General features: G+C 35.5%; 1 protein-coding gene across 4 annotated transcripts in view; it reads left to right on the top strand.

Moving 5' to 3' along the window:
* COL24A1 (collagen type XXIV alpha 1 chain) overlaps positions 1-24,946 on the top strand; it is a 404,516-nt gene that overhangs the window by 42,029 nt on the left and 337,541 nt on the right. For all 4 annotated transcript variants that reach the window (XM_060090037.1, XM_060090036.1, XM_060090035.1 and 1 more), the window contains exons 6-7: positions 13,916-13,969; positions 17,327-17,380. In XM_060090037.1, the coding sequence (XP_059946020.1) occupies positions 13,916-13,969; positions 17,327-17,380 (108 nt within the window). The remainder of the gene's footprint in view (positions 1-13,915; positions 13,970-17,326; positions 17,381-24,946) is intronic.

Below are 24,946 nucleotides of genomic sequence, written 5' to 3'. Positions count from 1 at the left end.
ATTAAGCATCTAATTATTTTATGTATGCCATCTCATTCAGTTCCACTTCAGTTAAGCGTACTGTTCAGAGCAGGCTTTATTACCTTCTACTTTCCACAGAAGAAAACATATTCAGAGAGGTAAGTACTTAACCAAGGTAACACAGTTGTAACTGTCATCAGAATTAGATCTTTTACTCTTTCCCTTACACCAATTTGTCTCTACTAACTAGTGAGGAGTTCATTTATGAAACAGTATCTTAAAGAGGAAGGGTTTGGGTAGGGTAATAACCTAATGTAATTAAAGACTTTCTGAATTCATTTAGTAATAGTAACAAAATATGTCCATTCTAAGGTTCCAGCTTATCCTTTGGATACTATTAATAACATATAAAGTCCATAAAGAATGAAACTGAACTCTAGCCTCTCAGAACTGTGTTGTTAAATTGTTAAATAGTAGAAGAATAAAATGCCACACAAAAATTTAGTGGATAATATAGCATTTTTTCAGCATTTTAAGACTGATTTAAAACAGAAAGACTTGAGTTCTTTAGCTGGAATCATTAGCTGAAATCAGTAGACTAAGGGTAGAAATATTGTCTTCATAAAAAACAAAAACAACACAAGGAAGTGAATTCTGTTTCTCTACTTGCTAGAAAGAATGACTTTCTTCTTGCCACCAAATGCTTTCTGGGTCCACAGTTCATCATATTTACTTATTTAATATGAACTTAATTCACAGGGTACTGGACATTTTTATTACTATTAACACATGATCAATTATGCAGTAGGTCTTTGGACATGAGTCCAAATTCAGAATCTAGATCTTTGGCCTACCCTAGCCTACACTTAAAATTCTAGTCCAGGCAATCTATTTGCATCCAGATAGTTCGTTTCCTAAAAATGCTTCTTAAAGGCAGCTTAAAACCTTCCCATGGACATTCATAGTTTATATTACTTTAGTCAGGTTCAATAGCTCCATCAAATTTAATCCAGTTAAATGAAAACATCTAACCTTAATAAGCTGCAATAACAGTGTCCCATTAATAATATTAAATGAGATGTTATCAGTAATGTTAAATATTGAATTTCCAAGGAATATATCTTTGTGCTGTTTTATTCCTGGTTTTGACCCTCTGCTACCATGTCTCCATCATTATTTCTCTAAACTGAAAGTCCCATTTTCCTTGTGTGTGAATTAAATAAATGTGTTGGGTATAGATGCTGACCCATTCTAAGAATTTTTTACTGAGTCAGATTGCTATGAAAAATTTTCAGTCCAACATTCTGAAAATGTAAAGTATGATAAAATGGTGAAGACTGAGGTGCTCCTATTAGTCTACACAATGTAGGGACGTTTTTATAAAGGGCCAGACAAATATGACAAATATATTAAAAATTTTTCCTTCTAGCTATCAAAGTCTATTGGGTTCATGTTAGAAGGATTCAGGAGCCAATTTGAAAAGGCTTCCACTAGCCAAAGATTGGTATAATTTGAGCATCATTAAGGATAATAACTGTAGTGGATTGAATCATAACAAATATCTGTAAATCCATGAGTTATAATGTAGTTAAAAACTAGTTAAAGGTGACCTCATTGGTCACCTTTAGAGGATGCTGGGGAATTACATCTATGAGATTGTCAAATTCTCTGACACCAATTGACTATTCAACAATTCAATTCTGACACTACCTCAATTTAGTGTCAGACTCCAGAGATTTAAGGGCTCAGTCTCACAAGACTCCCCACACTTGAGATGCCAGCAACAGATGGGTTGCCCAGGCTACTCACACTTTTGCCTGGCTGACTACATGTTCAGGGATTCCCATAATCTCTTCCTCTCTCCCAGGTTTGATATTTTGCTAGAACAGCTCACAGAACTCAGGAAAACACTTTAATTAGGTTTACCAATTTATTATTAAAAAAATACTACTCAAGTAGCTAAATGGTAGAGATGCATAGGGCAAAATGTGGAGGGTGGGAACCTGGAGTTTCCATGCCCTCCCCAGGTGTGTCATCTTCCCAGCACATCAGTGTGTTCACCTACTGGAACTCTTGGAATGTCTTTGTTCAAGAGGTTTTGTTTGTTTGTTTGTTTGTTTGTTTTGTTTTACATCTTTATTGGAGTATAATTGCTTTACAGTGGTGTGTTAGATTCTGCTTTATAACAAAGTGAATCAGTTATACCTATACATATGTTCCCATATCTCTTCCCTCTTGCATCTCCCTCCCTCCCACCCTCCCCATCCCACCCCTCTACGTGGTCACAAAGCACCGAGCTGATCTCCCTGTGCTATGCGGCTGCTTCCCACTAGCTATCTCTTTTACGTTTGGTAGTGTATACATGTCCATGCCACTCTCTCACCCCATCACAGCTCACCCCTCCCGCTCCCCATATCCCCAAGTCCATTCTCTAGTAGGTCTGTGTCTTTATTCCCATCTTACCCCTAGGCTCTTCATGACATTTTTTTCCCTAGATTCCATATATATGTGTTAGCATACGGTATTTGTCTTTCTCTTTCTGACTTACTTCACTCTGTATGACAGACTCTAGGTCCATCCACCTCACTACAAATAACTCAATTTCGTTTCTTTTTATGGCTGAGTAATATTCCATTGTATATATGTGCCACATCTTCTTTATCCATTCATCCGATGATGGACACTTAGGTTGTTTCCACGTCCTGGCTATTGTAAATAGAGCTGCAATGAACATTTTGGTACATGACTCTTTTTGAATTATGATTTTCTCAGGGTATATGCCCAGTAGTGGGATTGCTGGGTCATATGGTAGTTCTATTTGTAGTTTTTTAAGGAACCTCCATACTGTTCTCCATAGTGGCTGTACCAATTCACATTCCCACCAGCAGTGCAAGAGTGTTCCCTTTTCTCCACACCCTCTCCAGCATTTATTGTTTCTAGATTTTTTGATGATGGCCATTCTGACTGGTGTGAGATGATATCTCATTGTAGTTTTGATTTGCATTTCTCTAATGATTAATGATGTTAAGCATTCTTTCATGTGTTTGTTGGCAATCTGTATATCTTCTTTGGAGAAATGTCCACCCCCTCCTCTTCCTGGAGGTGGGGGAGGGAATGGGGCTAAATTCCTATGCTCCAATCACTTGTTTGCCTTTCCAGTGACTGGTTCCCATCCTGAAGCTCTCTAGCTCCCCATCTCCAGTCACTTCATTAACATAAGCTCAGATGTTGTGGAAAAGGACTTGTTGTGAATAACAAAAGACACTCCTGTGACTCAGGAAATTCCAAGGGTTTTAGGAGCTCTGTTCTAGGAACCAGGGACAAAGACCAAATGTATATTTTTATTATACCACAATGTCATTATTTTGAAAAATGGTAAATAGAAGAAAAATAAAGGGAAAGAATAAATGTTTTCTTAAGAAATTGCCTTGTTTTTCTTATAGAATTGAACCTTAGTGTAACCAAATAGTTGACAAAGGGAAGTTTCTGTTTACAGAAAAAGCTAGCAAATGAAGAAAGAATACTAGAATTAAAAATCATTTTTGCAATCCTGATGAAGAAAAGGTTGAAAACAATAGAAATGACTCAGGAAGACCAAAGGCCCTGAGGCAGGAGACTGCTTGGCAGTCTTTGAGGAATATCTGAATGAGATAAGTGATAGGAGATAGATCAGAGACATAGCAGAAGCCAGATTATGTTGACTCTTGTAGGTAAGAATTTTGGTTTGGATTTTACTCTGTGTTAGATATTTATTGGAGAGTTCTAAGTAGAAAGATGACACCATGCAATTTATGTTGTAGGAGGATGGTTCTGGCTATCACAGAGAATAGATTGGGGTAGGGGAAGGGTAGAAATAGGGGCACCAGTTTGGAGACTGCTTCACTGGTCTACCCAAGCTCACGCCATGGGTGAGGATGGCATGGACTAGAGTGTTAACAATGGAGATGGTGTAAAGTGGTCAAAATCTAGATGTATTTTGAGGTGCAGTTAACATAATTGCTGATGAGTCACTTATATGGTGTGAGAGAGGAGTCAAAGGTAATCTAAGGCTTAAGCAGTTGAACAGCTGGTATTGTGGGAGCTGCCACCTACTGGAATGAGGAGGAACATGATTTCAGGTTTTTACTTGTTTTGTTTTTGCCTGGGAGGAAATCAAGAGTTCATTTCCATTAATGTTTTAAAAGAACCAACTTTTGGCTTTGTTAAGTTTTTCTATGGACCATATAATATTTCATTGATTTTTAGCTGTATTCTAACACAAGCATTTAGAGCTATGAATTTCTCTCTAAGGACTGATTTAACTGCATCCCACAAAATTTGATGTGTTTTGTTTTCATTATCATTCAAGTTGAAATATATGCTTTCTTCGTTACTCATCGGTTATTTAGAAGTATGTTGTTTTTTTTAATGTCCATCAATTAGAAGCTTTTCTAGTGATCTTATTGTTGCTGGTTTCTAATTTAGTTCCATTGTGTTCAGAAAGCACACAATGGAAGAGTTTAATCTTTTAAAATTTATTGAGGCATTTTATGGCCCAGCATGTGATTATCTTGATGAATAGTTCACGTGAACTTCAAAAGATTCTGTATAGTGTTCTATAAATGTCAGTTTGATTATGGTGGCTAATGGTGGTGGTCAAATTTTCTCTGTCCTTACTAGGTTTTCTCTTGCCTAGTTGCTCCATTAATTACTGAGAGAGGTGTGTTGAAATATCCAACTCTGATTTTGGATTTTATTTCTTTAGTGTCTAGGAAGTGTTTAGTTAGTGTTTGCTTCATGTATTTTGCAGCTCTTTTGTGATGCATGCATATTTAAGGACTGTTATGTCTTCCTGATGAACAGATCTTTTTATCATTATCAAATATCTCTGTTTATCTTTAGTAATACTCCTCTTCTTGAAGTCTACTTTGATAGTAATAGAGCCACACCAACTTTTTAATGCTTATTGTCTGTCTGGTATATATATTTCCTTTCCTTTACCTTTCTATATTTAAAGTGCATCTCTTATAGATACTGTATAGTTGGGTCTTTTATATTTATCTTGGCTTGATAGTCTCTGATTTTTAATTAGAATGTTAAGTTCATTTACATTTGTGTAATTTTGGTATGATTGGGTCTTGGCCTTCTGCATTGTCATTTCCTTTCCATTTATCCCAGGTGTTCTTTGTTCCTTTATTCCTTTTTTCTACCTTCTTTTAGGTTAATCAAATATATTTTAGTATTCTATTTAATTTTTCTTGGCATTTCAGCTGCATCTCTGATTGATTTTTAGTGGTTGCTTTAGGGATTACAGTATACCTTATTAACTTATTGTAGTTTACTTAGAGTTATTATGGCAATATTTCATGTAAAATATAAGACTCTTGTAACATTACAATGACATTTACCTACTATCCCCCCATCCTTTGTGTTCTGTTGTCATTTATTTTACATCTATGTCATTATAAACCCAACAGTACAATGCAATAATTTCTGTATTAAGTAATCAGTCTTTTAAGGAAATTAAAAGAAGAAACAAACAAGGGAGTCATTCATATTTCCTCATTTATTTTCATTTCCAAAGCTCTTAATTCCTTCCTATAGATCTGAGTTTCTATCTGGTGCCACTCCCCTTTAGCTAGCAGAAATTCCTTCAATAATTCTTCGAGTACAGTTCTACTGGTGATGGTTTCTCTTGGTTTTTGTTTACCTGAAATTTATTTTGTCCACAGCTTTTTGAAGGATAGTAAAAAAATTTTTGTAGAGCAAAAAAAATCTTTGTTAGGAATGTTTTTCTTCCAGCACTTTAAACATGTCTGATGTTCTCATATTTTGGGCTTTACTGTTTCTGATGAGGATTTAGCCAACGTTTTTATTCCCCTCAATATAATGTGAAATTTTTCACCAGATGTCTTAATATTTTTCTCTTTCTCTGGCTTTTAGCAGCTTTACTATGATGTCTGTAGGGGTGGTTTCCCCTAGATATTTCTTTGGGCTTCACTGAATATCTTTTTATCCATAAAAATTTTTTTAAACAAATTTGGGACATTTTTGGCCATTATTTCTTCAAATAATCTTTCTGTCCCATTATTTCTCTCCTTTCCTTCTGGGACTCCATGTATGTTATACTATTAATATTGCCCCACAGGTCACTAGATCTCTGTTCATTTTTGCCATGCATTTTTTTTTCTCTTCTTCAGATTAGATAACTTCTATAGATCTGCCTTTAATTTCATTAAAATTTACTTCTGCCTTCTCCAATATGATGTTAATCTCATCCAGTAAATTTTTATATTTAAATACTGTATTATCAGTTCTAGGTTTTTAGTTGACTCTTTATATATAGTTTTCATCTGTCTGCTGATATTTGTCTGTTCACTCATTATGATCATCTTTTCCTTTAAGCCCTTGAACATATTTATAATAGTTAATAAAATCTTCAACTGCTAATTCTAACTTCTAGGTCCTCTTGTGGTCTGTTTGTATTGACTGCCTTTTTTCTTTACCTCAAGTCCGATTTTCCCTTTTGCATGTCTAGAAAAATTTGATTACATACTGAACGTTGTGGATGATATGTGGATCTTTAGATGCTGTTACCTTTCTTTTTAATCCTTTGGAGACTTGATTTTTGTTCTGTAGGTGCTTAAATAACTGGCTCATCACCTTAAACTTGTACAGGTTTGGGAACTTTTATTTTTTTTATTATTTTTTTAATTGGAGTATAATTGCTTTACAATGTTGTATTATTTTCTCCTGTAGAACAAAGTGAATCAGCTATATGTATACATATATCCCCTCCCTCTTGAGCCTCCCTCCCACCCCTCTAGGTCATCGCAGAGCACTGAGCTGAGCTCCCTGTGCTATACAGCAGCTTCCCACCAGCTATCTGTTTTACACATGGTAGTGTATATAGGTCAATGTTACTCTCTCAATTCGTCCCACCCTCCCCTTCCTGCCCCCTGTGTCCACAAGTCCATTCTCTATGTCTGCATCTCTTTTCCTTCCCTGCAAATAGGTTCATCTGTACCATTTTTCTATATTCCATATATGTGCATTAATATACAATATTTGTTTTTCTCTTTCTGACTTACTTCACTCTGTATGACAGAGGTTCATCCACATCAAGGTTTGGAAACTTTTTTAAAGGGCAGATCTGTTTCAGTTTTGCTTATAGTATTAGTGCGAGTCCATTTGTCCAAGAATATAGTATTTGCTTCTAAAGTATAACTCTCCCTCAATTTCAATGGAAAGGTATTTATCAAACTGTTTAGCATGGTCTTCTAAAATGATGTGGCTCAAACCCCAAACTTTCTCCTTTAGTGACCAGCAGCTGAAATTTGTTAATTCTTTCAGCCTTTTAGTTGATTTCTGCTGAGTTCTTTAGAATCTATCTCATGAAAACACATGTCAGGATCAGCCAAGAATTGAAGAAAGTCTATATTCAAGCTTTGGGGGAAGCTGACTTTCTTTTATTCTAGGATTTTCTCCCTCAGTTTGCGGTCATTTTGGTACTCCTACACTCTGTCCTCTGATACCATTAGCCAAAAGGTTTATGTTTTTCTGCTTGAATTCCAGCCACTCTGTGCAGACTGGGAAGTGTCTTTAGGAGAAAGACTGTATAAACTTGTATTAAACCAAGTGTGGTTTCTTCTTTCAAGAGTTGAATCTCCTCCAGCCCTGTTTTTTATTGTTCTCCTGTGCATTCAAATAGTTGTTTTACATATCTTGTCCTGACTTTACAATTGTAATCTTCAGGAGGATTAGTTGCATATATGCTACTCTGCCACTGTCTGAACCAGAATTCCCAAGAGTTCCTTTTTGGTCGTATTCAATTTGAGAGGACTATTTAACATCCAAGTGGAGATATAAAAAGGGTATATGAATCTGGAGTTCAGGGAAGATATCATAGCTAAAAATATACATTTCAGAGTCATCAATGTATATATGGAATTTAAAGCTATGGAACTGATGAGGTCACCTAGGGATGAATGTAGACAAAGAAGAGAAGTGTCCAAGGACTGAGTCTAGGGGGTACTTCAGAGTTCAGTGTATTAGGAAGATGAAGAGGAACTAGCAAAGGAGACTGAGAAAGAATGACCTGTGAGGTTAGGATAGTGGTAGGGACAAAAGCCTGAGTAGAGTAGGTCTAAGAGAGAATGGATGGAGAGGAAGTCTTTTAGTTAACATAGACAACTTTCTAGGAGTTTTTTTCTAAAAGGGGACAGTATAATGGAGCAGAGAAGGGAGATGTGGGCTCAAGGAAAGTTATTTTTTAAGATTGGAGAAATTACAGTGTTTTCACTTGATGGTGGCAGTTATCTTAGAAGTAAAAAGTAAAATAATGTAGGGAAGACAGTTCACCAATAATGTCTTGGTGAGAGACAATGTGGGGGTTTGGTTATGAAGGCAGAGTGTTTTGGAACAGGTTAAGGTGAGGTGTAGTGGATTTGGTCATGAGAGCTTGTGAAAGGTGAAAGCAGGATAACCAGCTGAGAGTAAAGAGAGGGAAGTTATGAAATAATCATCTATGAAAATGGGAAAGTGAATTGACTGAGGCAATTACTGGACACACCAAAAGACAAAGCAAAACAAAATCAATGTAAGAAGTCATGAATTTCAAGTGAGATTTGTCAACATTAATTGTTTTCTTTTAATCACATTCAGCTGCTAGGGATAGGGTCAAAGTAAGTAGAGAGTTTATATTTAAGATTTTCCAGGTAAGCTTATAAGACAGAGGGAGAAACAGGCAATGGTGTCATTTATGTATGCAAGGAAGTGATTAGAATATAAGACACTAGTATTTAGGCTGGCTAGGGATGGGAAGTGAGACCATGTGGGGGATGAAAGAGTGAAAACGTGATGGGATCACCTATTAGCAGTTCCAGTGGGTCAAATAATTGTCAAAGTTATAAAGGCTTAGAGTGAGCTAAAAAGATAAGAAGTGTTGGTTAGAGAGTATAGTGCTTAACATTGAGATTATGGAGCTTGTGCAGTTATTGCTAATATTAAAGCCAAGAATATTCAAGTGGTGCTACCTCAAGATTATGTCATTTAATGTTTCCTTTATGATACTCTACCAATTTAGCTCATTCATACTCTGAACTTTTTAATTACAAATTCTTTCCATTAAAATTTTGCTGCACTGTCAGTCATTCACTCAAGAGTTGTGTTCTCTGCTTTTCAAGATGGCCATAATTGTAAAATTTATTTTAATGATTGTATTTAGTACTGTTATTTTTAATACTAACTACTAACATCTATGTAATCTATAGGGGATTTGATCCTAAATCTTTCACGCTAATCTAAGTAGGTATTATTATTATTATTCCCATTTTACAGAGGAGGAAATTCAGGTTCAGAGAGATTAAATGACTTGTTCAGTCTTTTCACTCTAAGTCCCAATGCTCTTTCCATTATATTGTGTGGACTCCAATATGATAAATTTGTTTGAACATCTTAATGGGTCTAATACCTTAGGGAGTTTCCCTCCTTATACAGAGAGCCATCTGGAGATCCATAACAGTCTAAAAGAGCTACACTGATAATGAGGATTTTAGACTATAGCAGATCAGTAAGATAGGTGGGACTTTTGGAATCCTTGAGTAATAAAATGTAGGCAACTTCCTTTCCTTCTTATTCATACTCAAAAGGATATATAGCTCCTTCAACAAAAGTCGTGTAGGAGTAAGTAAAAGTCAGTATTGAAGGTCAATTATGATTAATTTATAAACATTATTTTTAATTCCAAGGAGTTTTTGAAAAGCCAATCAAGTGTGGCTAAAAGTGTGTCAGGAATCATAAAATAAATAAATAAATAAATAACAAATAAGTAAATATGATTTCCCTCATAAAAAGGAGGGAAAATGACAGAAATTTTGGAGTATTTTCGTTAAATGCAGAAAAGTATGCCCTACTTCCTTGACATTTCAGGCAAACTTGGCATGTTCAGTAATCTCTTCCTCATGCATTTTATACTAGGATCAGTACACAACTGGCCGGGTTAAAAGCATTTTCTTCATACTGACTTCAATTTCTGGTTCTAGAATATGAGATGATCAATTAACTCAAGCATATTTGTGTGGCAATAAAAGATTTGACATATATCTCTTTACATATGTTGCCAAGATGTATAAAGGTTATGAATAAGAAAAAGGTCTGTCTTTACATCTGATTTTTATTGCTTAATTGATTACTTTCTCCCACTCTTTCAATTTTTTTAAAGTGGAAGATGAAATGTCATATTAGATGATGATGTCAAGAAAGCTGAAAGATAATTATATTAAGGAAGTTGGTATATAATAGAAAATTCAGATAGGACCGAAAAATAAGAGTTTTTAGTGTGAGAATTCTAAGTAAAAACATTGGCTGTAAAAAAGTTTTATTATATTCAAATTTCTCAAGGGTTATCATTTCTTAAGTTCCTTTTAAATTTGTTGTAAATATTGCCTCAAATCAATTAGTTAGGATTTATAATAGATTAAAATATATAAATATCAATAAGATCTTAATTTAACAGATGTTGTGATATGAGAAAGAAAATTGACCTGATTTACCAGTACTTTTCTAGGCAGTCTTAACCAATTCCGTTAACTTTTCTGGACTTTATTGCTTCTTTCTCAATAAAGGGATTCGTTCTATAAAGGGATAAGCTCTAATCTCTCATAAATTCTAAATAGATTATCTTTTTTTAGATGAAGAGTTGAGTTCTTAAATATTAAGATATCACTAAAGCTATTTGTCAGGTCCCGTAATTCTGTTACCAGTGATCTAAAATTGTATTAGTGGTAGAAGTGGTGATAGCTATGGAAGGGAAGAGGTCAGACTGGAAAACAACCTTTTCCTTAAAACATTTTTTTTTGATGCTTGGATATAGGACTCTGCCAATGAAGACTCATTTTTAATTTGTAAAATGAAAAGACTTACTGGGGAACATGAAGGACTTTTTGTCTTTCTTCTTTCATCAGTCAGTTTGAGAGCTATTTCAGGAGTATCCCTCCCATACCACTCCCCACCTCTAACTTTGAACTGTAAGCCTAATGTTTTATGTCACCGAGAAACTAGAAGCAGTCAGATGAGAATTAGCTCTCATTTTTTTTCCCCATTACCAAGGCTAATGACCTAATATCTGTACCCATATATTCTACCTTTGCAATTGTTGTACCAGATTAATTGTTCCTACTGAAATGTCTCTGCTTGGACCCTGGATCCCCATCTCCTATGGCATACTCAAGAGAAATATGCATTTCTCCCAACTTATGCTCAATATATATATATATATATATATATATATATATATATATATATATATATATATATATATATATATATATGTCAGAAGTTTCCATCTTGACAAAAAATTTTAAAAGCCTAAGCCCTCTCTTAGAACTCACATCTTCTTTCTCTTGAGATGTGGTATACTCCTCTTATTTCTGTACTTGCCTTGCTAATCAAAGTGCCTGTCTTACCACCCATGACCTTCATGTGTTCTTCTTAACCACTCCACTGATACGGCACCTATCAAGGTCACCAACCACCTCCATCTCTCCCAGCAGCCTCTCCTCACATGACTCATTTTTTCAGCAGTAGTGGACACACACAGTTGGCCATGGCTTCATTCTGAAAATGTCTTCTCTACACTTGGAGGCTCCACAATCACCTTGTTTGCCTTTCAATTTACATGGTGTGTCACCTCATTCTCTCTTGCTGTCTTTCCTCCTCCAATTTCTAAATATTAGAACATACTTAGTGAACCATCCTCCTTCCTCTTCTTTTCTCTATATTTACACTTTTTCTCAGTAGTCTCACCCTTTACCATGGTTTCAGATACAATTTATATTCTGGTGACTTTTGATATCCAGCCTTAGCATCCAACAGCACACACAGTATCTCCACTTAGAAATCTAAGAGACACCTTGCCTTTAACATGTCTGAGAGAGAACTACAGCTGTCATCCAGTCCTACTGTTCTCCCCAATCTTTTCCATCTTTGTTGTTTTCCCATTGTACGTGGACTTGATGCCAATCTGTCTCTCTCTCTTCTCGTCCTGGAAATTATGTTGGCTCTGCCTTCAATATGTATTCTGAGTTTGGAACCCCCATAATGTCTGTTCAACACTACAGCCAGTGGTATCTTATTAAAAGTGAAGACAGATCTGAGTAAAAGCCAAACCACAAATAAGGCCCTATAATTCTTTTTGTGTTCTGGCCGCTTTTGTCTCTCTGAAGTGCTCGCCTGCTTCTCTCCACTTAGCACCTGTTACTTCGGGCAACCTGCTGTTTCTTAGACAAACCTCAGGCCCTTTGCACTTACTCTTTTCTCTGCTGGGGATGCTCTTAGTGATCTCCCTTCAGATATATTTACAACTCCCTCCCTTACCTCTTTCAATTCTCTGGTCAGATCACCTTCTCAGGGACGGTTCCTCCCACTGCACCCAAGAAAAGAGCCCTCTGTGTCCCAGCTGGTCACAGTTCCCTTCCCCAGCTGCTGCTTTCTTCCTGACACTTATCTATACAAGAAATTGTATTTTTAAAAATTTCCATTTATTCTTTTTTTTTTCTCTCACACTGGAATGTTAGCCTAAAGAGAACAGATAACTTACCTGTTTTGTTCATCCCTATGTGTTCAGGAAGTTGTTCAATAAATATCTGTGGAATGAAAGAAAAAAAAGTATCCCTGAATATGTGAAGGAAGACTTGACTGTTTCCTTACTTCACATAGGGTGAAAATAACATTTAGAAATGGAAAATTATTATTAGCTCAGAATGGTAATGAAGTCAGAATTTGAATGATAAAGAATCTCAATTCTGTATTTCATGAAGCATGAAATATAAAAGATATTTTGCTAGTATGCATAATAAGAAAGAAAGAATACTTTACTATTGTACCTAAAAATTTTGGTTGAAACCTAATGTCATATTTCTCTTGATATATAAAAGATAAAGATTCCCAAAGTATGAAAAAAATCTTTTTATAACAGAATAAAAAGAATTTTGGCAGTTAGAGGGTTTTTTATTTTTGTTTTATTATAAAAGTAATGCATGTACATTGCAAGATTTTGGAAAATATTTAAACTTGGAATCATGTTTTAAAATTTTGAGAATTATTATAAGTGGTTTTCTTTTACTAAAAATAACTAGTTTTCCCATGCTAAAATAGGAATTATAACTCAATATGTCACAAAAATGGAAAAGTTAATAGAGTCTTTATGTAGTTCCCTTGAAGAAGGATATTTCATTTGTTCTCTACGTCTGCATCTCTATTTCTGCTTTGCAAATAAGGTCATCTATACCATTTTCCTAGATTCCACATATATGCGTTAATATACGATATTTGCTTTTCTTTTTCTGACTTACTTCACTCTGTATGACACTCTCTAGGTCCATCCACGTCTCTACAAATGTATGGATATGTATGGATATGAAGGGGGAAAGGGGTGGGGTAGGAGGAATTGGGAGATTGGGATTGACACATATACACTATTGATACTATGTATAAAATAGACAACTGAGGGGAACATACTGTATAGCACAGGGAACTCTACTTAATGCACTGTGGTGTCCTAAATGGGAGAGAAATCCAAAAGGGAAGGGGATATGTGTATATATATGGCTGATTCATTTTGCTGTTCAGTAGAAGCTAACACAACATTGTAAAGCAACTATACTCCAATAAAAATTAATTAAAAAAGTAAAAGTGACAAGAGTTACCTATAAAAAAAAGATGTTTCAATCATAGTATAACTTTATTGATTAGAAAAATCAGGTATGTCTGGGGAATTTCTAGGAATCTCCTCAACATTTAAAATTAAGAATAAGTGAAATATACACTAAAAAGTTAAATAATCCTTGTACATCTCAAATACGTAATTTTATTCAATACCATATAATGTGTGTAGCATCTGACAATGCATACAACCAAAGAAGTATGATATATGTAGTTTATGTTTCATCAAGTGTTTTATAACTGTTTTATTTAGGGCCCCAAAGGAGATCCAGGTTTTTCCCCAGGTCATGCTGTTTCTGGAGAAAAGGTAATTATTCGTCCATGAAATACAATCATGGTGATATATTTCAAGCTTTTAAAAATCATTTTTATCTTTTTTAAATGTAGATTTTACTTGATTTCAGACAGAATATATAGATAACTTGGATTTTAATGAAGGAAGAAATATTTGAAGAATCAAGTAAACAGTATTATCAGCTCAGCTTTTCACTTTAAATCATACCATTAATTTTTTTGAGTGTCTACTTTGTCATGCCCTTGTGCTACCTGTGAATGAGGAACAGATGGGGCAAAAAATTAGAACAAGATACTTTTGGTCCTAACCTCAAAAATGTTGCTGTTAGTATGGATGCCATTGTAAATTCTAATGCCATTTTACACCTTTATTTCTATAATAGTTCTACATACTTATCTTGTTTAAGTCCCACAGTAACAGTGAGGGAGGCGGTCATCATTATCTTTTTTTCCAATTGAGAAAACAAGATTCATAGAATTTAAGTGGATAGCAAGTAGATGAATTAATGATGTATCTAAGTTTTCTGACTTTCAGTACAGTATGCTTTTTATTTTATCATAATGCGCTCAAATGCACATACGCATTTAGATAAAAAGAAACTAATGTTTCAAAGTAAAGATAGCAGCGAAAATCTTTATTAAGAGGAAGGTATTGTTTTCCAGTGAGGATGAATACAAGTCAAGTATTTAGGTATATATCTGGGAAGCTTTATTTAGACATGCACTTGATGAATGTGATACAATTATAGGATGTTTTTGTTTATGTAGTATACATTCACAAACTTTTAAAATCCCTGAATAATTTTTGTGGTTACTGGGTTGAAATCTTATCCTTTAATTGGTTTACAGAAACTCTTGTAAACATAAGAAAAATTATATCACATTAATGGATATTATACTAACAATTAAATCCTCAAATTTAATCTAGTACTGTAAGAATTTCATTGCTGTGTTGGAACTGAGTTCACTGAATCTAAATAATTTAGAAAAGGAATGGAAGTTTATTATTAGAAACAGTATTTTCATTGGTCCCTTAATTATTAACAAGGAAAAAATTCTGCAATCTGAGAAACATAAATGCCATCTTTAAAAATCTCTAAATATAAAACATTTGATTTCTTAAAATTGAGAAATTAGACATCCACTCTCTTTTGGTGACTGCTTTAAATAAACTCCCCAAATTATGCATTCAGATTTTATCAGATGCTTATTTTTATCTTCCCTTGTGGCTTCTCTGCACAAAATATAGGGTGGATCAGTATGTATACAGTATCTGTATAAAATACAGGGTGATTCAGCCTGTGAGTTGTGACTTGGAAGTATGTCAGTGGGGTTTTTTTTTTTTTTTAACTTTTTGAGTTACTCATATACTAACTGTTGTCAATACTATATAGGAGAAATGGTAAGATATAAGATTTTTTTTTTTTTTTTTTTTTTTTGCGGTATGCGGGCCTCTCACTGTTGTGGCCTCCCCCGTTGCGGAGCACAGGCTCCGGACGCGCAGGCTCCGGACGCGCAGGCTCAGCTGCCATGGCTCTCGGGCCCAGCCGCTCCGCGGCATATGGGATCCTCCCAGACTGGGGCACGAACCCGTATCCCCTGCATCGGCAGGCGGACTCTCAACCACTTGCGCCACCAGGGAGGCCCAAGATATAAGATTTAATAGAATGTTTTCATTGAGCTTTAAGTGAAATCCAACTTTCAAAATGAGATATTTTTAAAATGGTAACATTTAAAAACAATTTCTCAGAAATTATATTTACATACAATTAGGTTCAGTTTTACTGAGGAGGCAGGATATTTATACATATACAATATAAATACAAATAAATAGAATACAAACATTAAATTGGTGTGAGTATTGGGGGATTGGGAAACAATTGAATTTTATTTTTAAACATTTAGCGATTTTTACAATAAATATATAGTCAGTGATGAAACAATAAAAGCAATGCATATTCTAGTCCTGCATGTAATATCCAGTAAGTAACATCTCTCATAGAGCACACCTCAGTGTTTAATTTCTTGTGGGACCTCAATGGCAAATGAAGATAACTTTTAAATAGTGGTAATTTTTCCTTTCCCACAAGACAAGTGTGATATTATTCTCACTTTTCAGATGGAGAAACTTTGAAGGGAAATCAAGTGATCTACCCTTGATTAGAGTTAGTAGGAGATGAGCCTCCAGTCTCCTGTTTCCTAGTGCAGTTTTCTTTTCCTTCTATCGAGAAATAAGTGTAAAATATATATATATATATGTATAAACCCATCATCCCATAACAAATGGAAGCCATCCTAATAAAACACTGAGCGAAAAAACATTAAAATACTAAACATATGGAAAAGCACTTTATAGTTAATCAGAAACATCCTTTTTCCTTCTGATTGTTTAATTTGATGACTTATTAAAGTAGATAATACACTGAAAATTAAATAGTGCCTAAACAGTCATTAACAAATTTATTTAGGGTTATTAGCTAAGTACTCTTTTTTTCTTTCAAAGAACATACTTTTTTTCATGCACAGTAACTTTGTCACAGCAGGAAGAGGGAAAGGAACAGAGGCAAAGAAGAAGTGTACCACGAGTAAACTGGTTTAAGATTATACCCCCATTCCACTTTGACATGTTTCGTCCTTGTCAATTCACACAGCCTCCTCTATGTCGTTGTCCATTCTACCCGCCACAGACACTCCTTCCCCCTCACTGGTATAATTTCTCCTTCCTACCCTGTTCGCAGGCCTTCATCACATTTGGGGGAAGGGGTTGGGTTGTGGGGACAGAAGGCCCTAATTTGCGAAGTTGGGTCTGTGAAGTCAAACACATGGTCCTCCCAATAAGTTTTCACTGCAGCCCCAGAAACGGAAGTACCCCTTTCCCTGGTGCATGATGAGAGCCCAGTCCTGTCTCCCACCCCCCAGCCATGCCTTGAGGTTCCACGTGGGAGTCCCATTGGGCTGCAGGGCCTCACCTAGAAGGGCAGGCCTGAGCTGTCCACAGCTGCCTCACAAAGCACTGGTGGAATTTTTAAGTAGACTCCTTTACATTTTTAAAGCACGGTAAACTTTGGGAAAGATGAGAATTTGGGAAGTAAGAACATTCCTAGAGAAAAGGACATCAGAGAAAAAGAAGCAGGGCCTTAGAGGTGGGGAAGTACCGTCCAGGTAATCAGCACTAGAAGAGATAAGGGCTGGGGGCCTCAGAAATGGTCTCAAACAGTCCCAGAAACGAGGTGGACCTTGAGCCAGATAGAGGAGATCAGAAATGAAAGCAGTAAGATCTGGATGTCCAAGATGAAATCCTGAAGCAAGGGTATCATAATTTTCAATTCTCTTTCATAATATTAAACCTCTGTTTGTGTTTTGTTCTTAGGGTGATCAAGGTCTTTCTGGATTAATGGGGCCCCCTGGTATGCAAGGTGTTAAGGTAAGATGTAGTTTTACTTTGATGTATTTGGGTGCCATGTGGATCTGGGTGCTCTTCAGCTCCTAAGATCTCATTCTGAAGTTGAGCCCAAAGTCAATGTTTTAAATTCCTTTCCTCAGTGATAGGAATTAGGGTGCTGTCCTAAGCCAGGAAAGTGGTGCCCACCAAAGACAGGGTCTTAAGAAAAATAAAAGAAAACCCTTCAGATAATGATGGGGACAAAATTCACATGTAGGAGAAAGTCACTGATAGAATTTTGGAGTTCTCTTTTTTTATTAGGGCAATAACTTCTAAAACTTTGAAGTCACGTTGTAACTTTTATATATCCAAAGTGAGGTACACTTGGATGTAAGTAAAATACTTGGCTTTTTTTTTTAAAGAGTTTCTAATTTTATTAGGAAATAATAAGCTCTGCCATGATATATACATGAAGGTGAGGCCTGAAGCGTAAATAGAGTAGAAGTGAGGGTTGGGGATAGGTAGTAAAAAAATAGTAGTCATATGCATATGAGTTGGCTTTTTCTCAGGTAAAAAGGAATAGTAACCCAGCTGCTATAATTATTTCATAAAATATGCTGTGCAGTTTCCTGAATTAACACAAGTGTAAATTCTTCTCAATATATTCAGCTTGTCTTTTTCTCAAACGCTGAGTTGTTGATTTTCTACAGGGGATGAAGAAGATACAAAATTTCTGTCTAAGGTATTAAAGGCCCCAAAATATTGGAGGGCAGTATTTGACTTGATATGGGTGCCTAAATACACTTAATAATGAGCTATGTTGATGTCTTAATGTGTCATATTCTTTTCCTCTTGGGAGATTTAGATTGGAGATGGTTTTCTGGCTCTGGTTAATTTGTTCAAATTCCATCTGCCATTTTCTAGGTCCTGTCGACCTTGGGCAGGTTGCTTAACCTAAGCTTTAGTTCCCTCATGTGTAAAATGTGAAGATAATACTACCCACTTCACAAGGAGCTGTTGGGAACATGGAATGGGATAATCCATGCAATAGAGTGTCAGAAAAATAGCAAGCCGTTAATAACTGTTAACCATCAGCTATTTATCTGGTTTTGGAAAGAATCCTAACCTTGTTTGCTTCCCTTCATAATCCCTTCTACAGGGCACAACTGTAAATTGATTAAAAAGGTTTTTATCTCATGGAGTATTTTTCCTCCCATGACCATACCACACCATTATTCTTATGGCATTTAGACTAGTCTTCATCCTAGATAGTACTTAGAATCTGACAACTCCTTTGAGGTTGTTGGTTGCTTCCATGAAACTGCAGAGTGATCGTTTCTGCCAGAATTGGTCTTGACATACAGTCATGAATCTGTCTGATTAATGCTACTTAGTATACCTCTGACTGCTAAGTGTACCTCTGAGGAAACTGTACTGATGAATAGCATCGAACAAAGAAAATCTCATATGAAAATTACCTTAATAAATTGTATTTGATATTAAATATACAGCTATTGCATCCTGAAGAATGCCACTGTGTATGAGAGAAAAGCAAACTAATCATTACTTTCCAAGGTTAATAATGCCCATGGTTCATGAAATTAGCATTCCAGAAAGGGAAAAATTATTGATAAATAAGGCTTGAGTCGTGATTATATAGAGGAATATATAAAGAAATACTATAGAGAAAACTTTAAAAGACTGATTTTAACTATTAGAGCAGATTATCATTTTTAACTTTGAAGTTTTACTTACTTAAAGCGGAAGATATTATCTTCCAAGGACTTAAGCACATATTATATGAGCCTTGGCCCATTGGTATTTTAAAATATTGAGAATATATTATTTTTGGTCTGTATAAGTCTAGTAAAGTGAAATAGCATTAAGTTAAACAAACTGGGTCATGGATGCATATCTTTCACAGACTTCTTTTCTCTTACACAGTTTTTTAAACTTTTAAAATCTGGCTTGTGTTGTTAACAAGTAGAAACAGACATTGTAGAAGTCAGGGATCTTGCTATGTTATCAGTTAGCAACTATAGCTGAATTTTCTCTAGAGGATGTTTAGTTGAAAGTATTTAGAAACCAAATTACTTTCTGATAAATGAAGCATCCATGGTTCACTATGCTTTGATAGTAGTTCAAAACAGTGTTGAAATATTTGAGATGATTTTGTAGTTTTTCTGAGAATGCTTTCCCTCTTTTCAGAGTGTGTCTAATAATGGAAACTGTATATAGATTTTTTTAAAACAAGTATTGCAGGAAACAGACATAGGGGCTCAATCTAAACCTAAACTAATTCTCCACATGGCAGGCTTGGAACAAGTTTCCATCACACTATCTACATGCATGTCTTACTTTAATATGAATGTGCAGTAGAAGTACTCTCACAATGAGCTTGGTAGACTCTTTCTGTTCCTGTGGTTTGTATGAAGGCAGAAGGACCAGACTGATTATTTATGGAATTTACTAATTTTGGTTCATTTTTTGAACCACCTAGGTCATTCTCAGAGTTACTTCCTGCAAACAGGATCCATTCTAGGAGTACCTAGAATAAAAGTTCATATTAGTTATAACCTAGGGACTCCTATTCCTTCATCCTTTCAGTTCTACCCCTAAAATGCTACATGAATTCTTAAAGTCAAGACAAGAACTTAAGGTATTCATTCTGTAAGTGATAACTCTAAGATAAGCCCAGAGAGGTTAGGAGAATTGCTCAGGGTCACTCAGAGTTACAGCAGGATCAAGAGATAATACTTGCTGATACTGAATACACTGTGCTTTTAACAGTCTGGGCTTATTATAAAAGATGAATAAGGTAGTTGGGATTTGATTAATATGAAGTTTATTACATATTTTATCTATCAAACTATTTTTGAATTATTATAACTATTATGGTAAATATTAACAGCTCCTTTCTTATGTGTAATATTATAGTCTATCTGCTGAACCCTGTATCTTTCTATCTTAAAAACAACCCATTGAGACAGATAGTATGTTCATTGTGTCATAAATAAGTTAATTGAGGTATAAAATGGTTAAGTCATTTACCCAAGGCCACATGACTATTAATTGACAGAGTTAGGGCTCAAATCCAGGCATCTTTGACATGACTGTGCTCTTAATAACTTCAAATACTGTTTCCCCATGTATTAGTTTATTATGCCAATATTTGTTATATGTGAGTTTGATTACTTCTGACTACCTCAAACATGAATGCAAGGGGAAGTAAAATTTTGTTCTTTCCTGAAAGCCAAGGGAACAAATGTAGTTTTGGATGACAGGTAATAATGACATCATTATTCCTTTTCTCTGGAAGTATCTGGAAATATTACAATTCTTTAAGTAATCTTTGAAGTGGCTGCAAGAAAGTTGTGTGTAGAAATATAGACAACTCATGGAAACTGTTGAGATAAATAAACAGAAGATTAATATAAAATGTTCTGAAAACTAGAAGTAATATTGAGATAGAAATAACAAAGCAAGTAAATCAGCAGCAATATTTTTATTCACTCTTCAGTAGATTTTTTGGTCCGCTTCTGCCTTTTTCCCTTTTATCTCTCACCCCTTGACTTTTTTTTTAAGATGAATAAATTTACGATATTAAAAATAAGGCTTTTTTTTTCACAACAAGGTACAACACAAATAGTGAAAATACAAGCCACAGACTGGGAAAAAATATTTGTAACACATGTAGCTAACAAAGAACTAGCATCCAGAACATGTAAAGAATACACAGAAATCAATAACCCAATAGAAAAATGGGCAGTCCACAAAACAGCAAATCCATTGGTCACTTAATATGTGAAAAGATATTTAACCTTACTAGGAATAAGGGAAATGAAATTAAAACAATGAGGTATCATTTCACAATTGTCAAATATTTAAAGTCTGAAAATACCTACTTTTGGCCAGATGAGGTACAACAGTAATTCTCATTTACTGCTGATGGACCTGGAACAACCAATTTGGAGCACGATTTGGCATGTCTAGGAAAGGTAAAGATGCACACTACCTAACACTTAGTAATTCTGCTCATATGTATATATCTTAGAGAAACTCTCTAACACACATACACAAGAAGAAATTTTAAAATGTTACTTGCAGCATTGTTTATGAAAACAAAACAGTAGAAACCCCAATATATTTAAATTTTAAAGGATATATTTTGATAGATTCATAAAATGTAACGCTATGCAGCAGCTAAAATGAACAAACTAAATCTACCTATTTATGGCAACATGTATAAATCTCAAAAATATAACATTGACAAAAGAAATAGCCTCAAAGCATTTGTATAGTATAATACATATAAAGTTCAAAAACATGCAAAAATACAACATTATCAAAACAACTTACAGAAATGTATGCTTTACTGAACAGTGAAACATTGTATTTATATAAAAGTATAAAATCATGCATATTAAAAAAAAAGATAGTGCTTCTCTCTGAAGAGGGACAGATAAGAATGAAATCAGGGGGTTTCATAAGGAAAGGCCCTTGAATTTTTTCTTTTAAAAAAATCTGAGGGCCTCCCTGGTGGCGCAGTGGTTGAGAGTCCGCCTGCCGATGCAGGGGATACGGGTTCGTGCCCCGGTCTGGGAGGATCCCATATGCCGCGGAGCGGCTGGGCCCGTGAGCCATGGCCGCTGGGCCTGCGCGTCCGGAGCCTGTGCTCCGCAACGGGGGAGGCCACAACAGTGAGAGGCCCACATACCGCAAAAAAAAAAAAAAAAAAAAAAAAAATCTGAAATCAATATTCACACCTTGACTTTTTTAAAAAAAAACCAGTATTACCACTTTAACAAGCTGTGTATTTCCCCAGATTGATTGGTTACATTGCCTCAACTTAGCCACCTTAATATAACTCTTATTTACCAGGAAGTGAAGTATGTTTTCACTTCCCACTAAATGTTTAAATTTGTGCCAAAAATCAGATAAGTTAGATCCAGAGTGCATGCTGGGTTGGTTGGAACACAGGAGTCATAATTCTGAGCTTGGACTCCAGGTGAATTTTTAAATTGGTTTTTAAATATAGCTGATCAGTTGCTACGTTACTATTGGAAGTCTGCTTTTTAAAATTGTAAGAACATTAACAGCGATTTCAATTGAAGAAATTTTTCTAGGATCGAGAGGATAAGCCAGATGAGAGCAGTTAAGCACATCTTAGAATGAAGGCATAACTCAGAACAATTGTGAAATATGAGGCGCACATTTTAAAATAGATTATTATGAATAATGTATGCCAATATTTTTCTGAATGTCAAAAAATTCAGCTACTATACTTTTAGTAATAATTATAAATCAGTGTGAATTCTTATTCTAGTTTGATGGAATTATTTCAGTTAAAAAAATCTTTCCATTACATAGGAGGTACACAGTTAACATCTTTATAAAGTTGGAAGGGAAAGAAGAGCTGAAAAAATCAAGTGGAATGCATTATGATTTATCAGTCACTCAAAACCTATACAGCTTTTCATAATCTATTTAAAGCAAGGACAGTACTAAGGAAGTAAAGCAATACTGAATGTTGATGAGAACAACAATATAAATAAAATCCGTGCCTGGAGAAAGAAATAAGGGGAATTCTTATGTTCCGTAGTTAACACTATAGATCATCTTCTCACCTGCCCAATATTCCTGTAAAAATCTGTTTTACTTTGCTTGGTTCACAGTTCAGGCTTAGTACTGAAAGTCTAACATAAAAGCTGCTGCTTAGGGGCTGTGCTGTCACCACTGTGACCATCTACTCTGCACTCTGCCATTTCCACTAATGGAAGGGGAAGCTAAGAACAAGGCAACACATACTGAACTCCCTCACAGGCAAGCCCGTGGCTACCAAAGTGGTGTACTCTGTGGGACTTGGAAAGCGTTCCTTCATCCAAAGATATTTTCCTCTTGTGATTGACATCCTAACATTAATGATAAATTCATTTGGCTGAAAGTATTTCAGCTCCCAGAAGGTTTAAAAAAAAAAAATGTCTGTGCTCTCAGAAAAAGCTGTTATCGGTCATTTAGCACCATTTTGAGAATAGTTTGTCATACTTTTTCTCCACAAGAACTAGTTGAGAAGGACTACAACTAGAGTTGATGGGGCCAAGGTAAAAACTGAGTACTAATTAATGTAGGTTAATGGGTCAATATTGTGAGGAGTTTGGGACAGAGGTGGGTAGGAGTCTGTTGTGTGCATGAGGGTTCCAAGAGGAAGGGGAGGTGGGTAGAATAGAGAGGTCTGTGTGGTATTCATTCTCTAGTTCTCTTCAATCTCTCCAGTTACCTGGGATCATTCTTCTATTTAATTTTTTGAAAACAGTTAAACTCCCTATTCTTAAAACTTCAGGAACTTTATTGCCTTTATTGCCTTACCTCAAGTAGTACTTACATGGTCATGGTTGTTGATTTTTTTTATCTCATTCTGAATTCTTGCTTAAGGCTTCTTTTTCAATCAGCTATGGGTGTCTTACCACTATTTCTCTAGTTTGCCATAGGTTTCCCTGGTTATTTTGACCAAAACATGGCTACAAACCTTTGTTTGTTTTCCTCAAGGCATTGCTGACATATGAGTCCTGTAGTGTTTGACAGATTTTATTAGATACTTGGAATCACCTGATCTGTAAAGGAATGCTATTATTACATTATGGAAAAGGACAATTTAATACTGGCTTTCAGATAACAGTGCAGTAGCAGTGGGCTAAAGGGAAATATATGAGTGATTTAGGAGTCCTTAAGTGCAAGGTCTATATTTTTTCACTGTGGTATTTCAGCCCATAGCAAGCACATATTATTAGTCAGTGAATGAACATTGATGCTCGTAAGTTTAATTGACTGTGCCCTTTCACCTGGTGCTAGTGGTTATCTTCCTCCTCAAGGGCTGCTTCTCAAGTCAGTGACCCTTCTCACCTGTCTTATTTTGCCTCGGTCCTCTGGCTCCAAACACCCTTCATCCCATTTAGGTAGGGGAGTAGAACTAGTTAATCTGCTACTAATGTCTCAGTGATGTTGCCTTTCACATGATCATGTATAAGGTTAGCCCACCTTTGCCTCAGCTTCCTGAGACTAGACAGAAGCAAAAGATACAAGGAAGTTGCTTCAAACCAAAGAGCAGTTTTGAGATAAAATTTGTCACTACCTCTGGAATGCTGCAGTTGTTTCAATCACATCCTTTTGTCCTACAGTTCATTCAGGAAACCAGTATTGGTAAACAAGGTATATAGTTCCTGCCTTCAAGTAGCCTACTGTCTAAAAAAAGAAATAGATACTAAAGTAAATCACAAAAGTATATTATGCTATAACAAGTACAATGATTAAGATGTGAACATTTTTATAGCAATGGCTGAGGGATCCCTAAACTTCTTGGCACTGGAGGTGGGGGAGTTTTTAGAGAACAGGGAAAGAGGCAACATCTGAGCTGCATCTTGAGGATGCAAGTTATCCTAATGATACTATAGTTAGTAGACATGTATGCTGTTTACACACAGGTGATGACATAAACCAAGGCTTGGAGGCAAGAGCAGTTCCTTGTTTTGGGGTTATGGAGTGTTAGGCAGGAGGTGTCAGGAGATAAAGTTTGAGGGACATTCAGAGGTCAAATTATAAAGGAACTTGTAT

This window comes from Mesoplodon densirostris, chromosome 2, assembly GCF_025265405.1.
Source record: "Mesoplodon densirostris isolate mMesDen1 chromosome 2, mMesDen1 primary haplotype, whole genome shotgun sequence".
In the NCBI taxonomy this organism is placed as follows: Eukaryota; Metazoa; Chordata; class Mammalia; order Artiodactyla; family Ziphiidae; genus Mesoplodon; species Mesoplodon densirostris.
Note: the sequence above shows the minus strand (reverse complement) of the source record. Positions and strands in the feature narration are given on the sequence as shown.